Source organism: Pimephales promelas, chromosome 25 (genome assembly GCF_988280905.1).
Source record: "Pimephales promelas chromosome 25, fPimPro1.hap1.1, whole genome shotgun sequence".
Lineage (NCBI taxonomy): Eukaryota > Metazoa > Chordata > Actinopteri > Cypriniformes > Leuciscidae > Pimephales > Pimephales promelas.
Genome location: NC_142793.1, coordinates 8437716 through 8445508, shown reverse-complemented (window position 1 = coordinate 8445508; position 7793 = coordinate 8437716). Strand labels below are relative to the sequence as shown.

The 7793-nt window shown below is 37.5% G+C and overlaps 1 protein-coding gene across 1 annotated transcript in view; it reads left to right on the top strand.

Moving 5' to 3' along the window:
* The first annotated feature begins 2119 nt into the window (after nt 1-2119).
* phrf1 (PHD and ring finger domains 1) overlaps nt 2120-7793 on the top strand; it is a 34820-nt gene continuing 29146 nt past the window's right edge. The window contains exons 1-4 of the mRNA XM_039663120.2: nt 2120-2214; nt 2868-3006; nt 4446-4586; nt 5974-6164. Of these exons, the coding sequence (XP_039519054.2) occupies nt 2913-3006; nt 4446-4586; nt 5974-6164 (426 nt within the window). The 5' untranslated portion in view covers nt 2120-2214; nt 2868-2912. The remainder of the gene's footprint in view (nt 2215-2867; nt 3007-4445; nt 4587-5973; nt 6165-7793) is intronic.

The following is a 7793-nucleotide window of genomic DNA, read 5'->3' as shown; positions in this document are numbered from 1 at the left end:
AGTAAAAGTTTTATACAATTTATCCCTTGACATTTGAGAAATAAGCCATAAAAACGTAACCATACATGGTAGACTTAAAAGCAGCTGCTGTACTAAGCGATCGTATATGCTCATCATATAAACACCAAAAGTGTTTTAAGATAAATGCCTTTTATTTGCGATGCATTGGATAAGTACTTCATTACCCACAATCCTGAACAATCCCACAATCCAACAGTGATGCATCTGATTGGTGGAAATCGTGTCACATGTCTGAAACCCCGCGAAGACTGAAGATCGCGTAATGACGTAGAGCTAAGTTCATTGGTCGCACCTCTGAGACGCCCCCGCGCCATTGGATGTGCAGTTGCCACAGCTTAGCTAATAAGCGAGCCAGATACTCAATGTTTTTGCATGTTGAGCTGCAAATGTGTTTGCTTCAGTAAATCTAGGAAAAGGAGTTTCCCTGCACATTCACTATATAAAATTCACTGGAGAAAAAGTTCACGTGGCCATAGTCAGATTTGGAAGTCACTCAAAAGGCTCTTTCATGGTGGCTTTCAGTCGACTTTAGTGAGGCGCGGTGGTTTATGGGAGGAGTAGTTCCTTTGCTCGGAAATGAAAATATATACATAGGCTTGTACCCTTGACTTTTTATTTTTATTTTCTCTTCGTTTTTTCACTCGAAATGATATGTTGTATGCTAATGAGTTCAGCCGTAGCCATAGGCCGTAGCTGGTTACCCTCAGTAGGTGCGTTCCATTCGACAGGGTCCCTACACAAGTGTTCACTGCTCCCTACTCCCTGAACACGGTATCAGTTGAAGTGGACTTCACTGACTTCCTGTGAAGTGATGTATCAATGTTCCCTTATTCCCTTTGCTGTTTGCAGTGCCCTTCGAACTGAACATGTTCGTTCCCTTCGAATTGGAATCTCTCTTAAGATGGCAAAATACCCAGTGAAGTTCACTTCTCAGTCCACTTACAGTCGAATGGAACGCAATTATGATGATGCTCTAATACTCTTTAGATATGATTTACAAAATGTCAATGGGAGAAATTAATGGGAAATTTACTTCCGGCACCAGCGCTCTCTCGGGCTGTGGGCGTGACCATCTATGGGCGGGACTGTGATTCTAGAGTTTGTTTGGGCTAAGCCCCGAATGTTTACAAAGTCTGGCTCCGCCCCTGGCTACATGTATTATATAAAGCGGTACAAAATGTTCCTTATGAGTTTTTTTTGGTTTATGACAAAGAGGAATCAGTTCTCCTATTTAGATAGGTATTGAAAAAAAGGGGACCAGGTTTGAACGAATCTATAATGAAGTTACTAATAATAATTGAGTGATTGATTAATTGAGAGTTCTGTTCTGTCTTTCCAATTAAGTAGAATCTGTTTTGGGGTTTTTTGCTATGCTGCCCTACAAAGCAAAAAGGCAGTTATGCAGAGTGCAGAACTGAGAAAAATGACTATGGGTTTTTTGCAGTTACTGTGCAAACGACTACCATTTTTCTCTGAAACGACACACAATTGAGATATGATGTTTTGTATAACAAAGGATGCCTTGAATGTCATGAAAATGATAATAACAACTGTTTGACCAAAAATGCAGACTGCCTTTTTGCTTTGTAGGGCAAGTATGGACAGTAAGTTTAATAAAAAGGGGTTGAGATGATTAGAAATCTGTAATGTAATGTTTGAGTCATTTCTCCCAGGAAAGCTGGGATGCTGAGCCCAAAGATGTCTGAGAGCTCATGACAAAGTGGACTAAGCCAGAATCCATGAAAATAATCAGTGCAGGCTGGACAGTAGGCCTGGACAGATAAACTTATATTGAATCATCTAGATTTACAGTCTATGTGGAACATTTTTAAGTTGTATTATTAATTAAAAACACTGGGGGCTATAATATTGTGTGTTGGCTGATGATTCTAAATTGCAAATAATTATACAAATCCTAACAATTAAAGTAGGGTTTCTTGAACCCCTTAATCAAGTCGTGCTGAATTTGCTTGGTAAACTTGTTAATAATATTCATAGTAAGCCAAAACATTCGCCCAAAGTAGAATTATTTGTAAAATTTGACAGCAATAAACCCCATTGGGCGGACCTCACGAAACTTGTATTAATATTCATGAGCAATTCCTTGCCATAGTAGGATTCGAACCGGTAGCGTCAAAGACAAACGCCGAGTGGACTTCAAAACACAAATAATGTCTTATACAACCTTACTGGGTAGGTACAAATACTCAATATTATAAACTCCCATATGAATTCAATAAATGAGACATTTACCGCCTATACAAGCTGTTCTATAGGGCCTGGATAGTACATAACAAAAACAGCTGATGAGTTAAATTTAGACTAAGGACAAGAAACATCGATAGCGTGTTAGCTTTAGCATTAGCTATGGTGCAAGTGCACAAGGCTCACTTTCACTAAATAATATGACTTTTGGTGTTTGCATTGAATGTTTTTCATGTTTACAACCGCATTATCATTGTCCTGGAATGTGGGTAAAATGAAGCAGGTTAGCTAGTGTTTTATTAGCTGGCTTGATGTTAGCCGTTAGCATCTAGTCAATAACATGTCCGTACAATAGAAGCATTGAGAGTTATGTGTGCATTGAACCATCTGTATCAAACTACTAAATCAAGAGGACGTTTCAGCCCGATGTGAAAAATCTAAACTAATAGATTGTGTGATCTTGTGTTTTAAAATGAGTACACTGATCTATCAGATGGATGTTGATAAATTATGTCTATAATTATAAGTTAGTCATTCTGGTTTATTGGATTTTTCTGATTTATTAATTCTGTTTGACGCTTTACATTTTGGTCACATTTGGAGTGGATGTTCACATTAGATGATGCTTATGTGCCCTACAGGTTGTTCAGTGCTGAAAAATATCTAGATTAAATCAGTGCAGAACCATGGATGAGGAGGACAGCCAGGATGAGCTGATCAACAGGAACGTCTCCCATGGGAAAGGAAAAAGACCCGCCATGTCCATTATCTCTGATGACGGTTAGTGGTCTTGTGTCAGCAGCAAATGGAACAACACAGAGAAGCATATGTGTGGTGGACCTTAAATTATGTAGACCATATTTAACTCTGTAAAGTCTGACATGTGCATTTATTTTTTTAATAAATGTTTTTTTTAACCTTTAAGTTTGTATCAAACTTGATATATGGATAAATCAAGTTAAAGGGATAGTTCACTTTGAAATAAATTTTTGATATGTTTTAGCTTACCTCAAGGGCATCCAAGATGTAGGTGTCTTTGTTTCCACAGTATTTTTAATATTGATATTTTTAGGTCAAACCGTCTGTCAGTCATATAATGCAGGTCTATGGGGTCCTCCTCAAAGAGCATGCACAGAGAAGTCCAAATTTAACATGATTTAATGACTTGTAAAAGTAAGTACACATTGATGGCCTAGGACATGAAACGAGCGGTTTGTGTGAGAAAACGAAGAGTATTAATATGGTTTTTACCTCTTGTAACCACAGCCACGTCCAAGTGATCTGAGGGCGAGGGTGCTTCGGTCTGCGCAAGCGCTAGAAAGCGCCGGAAGTGATCGCGCGGTTGCGAAAAAATTCAACTTTGTCTGTGCTGATATATCGAAATCGTCTTCCATTGCGATTTCCTGTATATCTAAATATGTTTAGATCTTCACAGTGAAAGATAACACTTCTGAAATCTCAGTGTAAACAGTGAGTGACGTACACGCACAAGATATCACTTCCGGCGCTTGCACAGACCAAAGCGTCCACGCCCTCAGATCACTTGGACGTTGCTTTGGTTACATGAGGTAAAAACAATATAAATACTGTTCATTTTCTCACACAAACCACTCGTTTTGTGTCTTAGGCCATCAATGTGTACATTTACGAGTCATTAAATCATATTTAATTTGGACTTCTCTGTGCATGCTCTTTGAGGTGGACCCCAATTACCTGCATAATATGACTGACAGACAAGTACGGTTTGACCTAAAAATATCAAAATTGAAAATACTGTGGAAACAAAGACGCCTACATTTTGGATGCCCTTGAGGTAAGCTAAAACATATCAAAAATGAATTTCAAAGTGAACTAGTGCTTCAGTTCAGTTACAGTAAGTGTTCATCTTGAAATATTTCTAACAATGTAAAAAAAAAATCAGTAAAGATTTCACAACAAAAAACATGTGCCATGACTTCCAGGTGGGAGACATTTTTATTATTATACTAGAAGACCTTTTACTTGCTAAAAAATATTAACTATCAATCAGATGACAGAAAGCATGTAGTAGATTGTGTACATCATGTTTTTCAGCAGAGTTGTCATGTTGATCATTTGGATGCCTTAGAAATTTGTGAAATTTGATATACTAGGCTTTATTGCATTTTAAAAACATATTTTTATTTAGTTTCCTCTTTCACTTTACATGACTTCTCTTCCTGCATGTCATTCCAAATCAGAGGAAAACTCAGAAGATGAGGGGGAATCAGAGGAAAGAGAAACAGGCAGTGAGGAGGAGGATGATGATGATGATGATGAAGAGGAGGATGTCCTTGATGGAGAGGAGGAGGAGGAGGAGGAAGATGAGGGTGAAAGTGAAAGTAAGATTTAACTCTAACATGCTTGTATTGACTTTTTTTATGCTTGTCAATTTAACAAGTTAAAGCCCTCAAGTTGAGCTTGATCACGATTAAAGTGCAATGTAAAATGAATGAAAAATATCGATTACGGCATTACATTTACAGTAGATTTGCTCATGTTGCATCATATTTCATATGCAGTGTTGAGCATTATAACCAAGCACACTCGTTTCTGTTCAACTTATGAATGCAATTTCCAATTAGATTCAGAGTTCATGTTCATTGCACTGAATTCTGAACCTGCATTTTTCTCATCACAAATCTCAGCACAAATTCTCATCATAAACAACAAAGTGCAGAAAAGATGCAAATAAGAGATTCATTTTACAGTGTAGACTTATTTATTTTATTTCAGTTTCAGTTATTGTAACGGGAGTTTTTGTGAAATACTTGCATATCTTGACTCGCTTCAGTATTCTTTGCTTGCGTTCAATATTTCCATTTTGATTAACTGTTTTGTTTTTCATGCTATTGAAATAACCAATGTGAAGTCTTGATTTTCTAATCCATAAAATGCAATAAGCTAATTTATGAATGGTTCTTAGTTTGTTTTGAATATGATGTGCTGTTTCCCCACAAAAATGTTCTTTTAATCAACATTAATAATCATTATTCTAATATCAAGAGAAATAATCATACATATATTTACATTTAACAGCATTAAACATTCTGTGTAAATATACAAAAGTTCCATATCAGATACTGCTTCTGCTCCACTTTTGCAAAAAAAAAAAAAAAAAAAAAAAAATTGTAGCATTGTGATTGATTATAACTGGTTCAATTTAAATATTTGACAAATACAACACTGATACATTTAAACTGATAAAAATTTTCCTTAAAAAATAAATATTGCCCCTTAATTAAAAAGTTAATTTCTGACCCTTATGCATATCAATATCAATATATATATATATTTTTTTTAATTAACGTGCCCTCGTAATCTTTAATCAAAATGATTTGTGAGAGCAATTAGCAAATTTCATCAATCAATCAATTCTGATGGAAATAATCAAGTCAAATATCAAAAACAATTTCTCATTCGTTTCATTTTTAGAAAAACTTCACAATATAGAACAAAAGATGATTGCAACTTCTGTTTCTTAATTACTACATTTTATTATGAATCCAAACTAATATAAAACTAATCTAACCAAAAGCATTTCTAACCACAATATAATTTCAGTCATATAAAGTGCTTTCCAGTCGATATCAGATCATGTGGACCTTAAATCGGTGGGAGTGATGTGTTTGTATTTTGCCTTAAAATATGCATATCATAAGACCGGCCACACAATTTTCAACCAAACCCAGTAGGAAAAGCACTCAAGCGCCGCACTTGTTTCCTCAGATGAGGACTCTGGTAACGTCCTGGAAGCAGCGGCTGCAGGGGAGGCTCCTGTGCATGCAGCTGACCTGAGCTCAGACGAGGACTCAGAAAAATGCCCCATCTGCCTGAACTCCTTCCACGAGCAGCCCGTGGCCACACCGGAGTCTTGCGAACACTATTTCTGTCTGGACTGCATTCTGGAATGGTCAAAGGTAAGATTGACAAGCTTAGACCCTTTACGTAACTTGTGCATTAAGATCTCATCCATATTTGGTCAGTGATTTTCTACAGTTATTCAGCCTTATTCATAATATGATAATACTGGGGAAACAACTTTATTGTTGATGCGGTATTATTCATAACACTGTTATTTTATTACGAGTCCAAGCACCGAAGTGCTGGAACACTTGCGTTTGTACTGATGTTCTTAATCTTCCTCCCTAAAAGTGCATGGACCGTAATTTGTAGAGACCCTCAAATTAACAGAATGATCCCAATTGAGCACTGCTACTCGGACACACTGACACACACCCGTCCGTGACTATTTGGCACTGTAAGGTGGCAGTTTGGATTTTGGAACCCTAAGGGCTAGAAACACATCCTATATGACTCCGATACCTAAAAAAAAAAAAAAACACACACACACACACACACAAAAAAAAAAAATACATCAAATTTCAGTGGCTAAAAGCATCACATCTGAATGACCTTCCATTAAAAAATGTATGTAATTTTGTACTAGTGATGTGCGGATCACGGTTATATCTGTGGACACTGCAGATAATCCGATATCCACTGATAATCCATTAGTTTTAATAAAGACACTTAACTCTCATTTCACGATAAAACACAACAAATGTTGAATGTTATGAGTAAAGTATCAACAAGTATGTTGATACTTGTATCTCTTCAGGGTAAACCAATCAAGGAAAACATAAACCTAGAGCACCTCCTAGTGGTCATTATGTCATGTCATATATATATATACACTCACCTAAATTATTATTAGGAGCACCTGTTAAATTTCTCATTAATGCAAATATCTAATCAACCAATCACATGGCGGTTGCTTCAATGCATTTAGGGGTGTGGTCCTGGTCAAGACAATCTCCTGAACTCCAAACTGAATGTCAGAATGGGAAAGAAAGGTGATTTAAGCAATTTTGAGCGTGGCATGATTGTTGGTGCCAGACGGGCCGGTCTGAGTGTCTCACAATCTGCTCAGTTACTGGGATTTTCACGCACAACCATTTCTAGGGTTTACAAAGAATGGTGTGAAAAGGGAAAAACATCCAGTATGCGGCCGTCCTGTGGACGAAAATGCCTTGTTGATGCTAGAGGTCAGAGGAGAATGGGCCGACTGATTCAAGCCGATAGAAGAGCAACTTTGACTGAAATACTCACTCCTTGAGTCGGATGGGTTACAACAGCAGAAGACCCCACCGGGTACCATTCATCTCCACTACAGATTGGAAAAGAGGCTACAATTTGCGAAAGCTCACCAAAATTGGACCGTTGAAGACTGGAAAAAATTTGCCTGGTCTGATGAGTCTCGATTTCTGTTGAGACATTCAGATGGAAGAGTCAGAATTTGGCATAAACAGAATGAGAACATGGATCCATCATTCCTTGTTACCACTGTGCAGGCTGCTGGTGGTGGTGTAATGGTGTGGGGGATGTTTTCTTGGCACACTTTAGGCCTCTTAGTGCCAATTGGACATCGTTTAAATGCCACGGCCTACCTGAAACATTGTTTCTGACCATGTCCATCTCTTTATGGCCACCATGTACCCATCCTCTGATGGCTACATCCAGCAGGATAATGCACCATGTCACAAAGC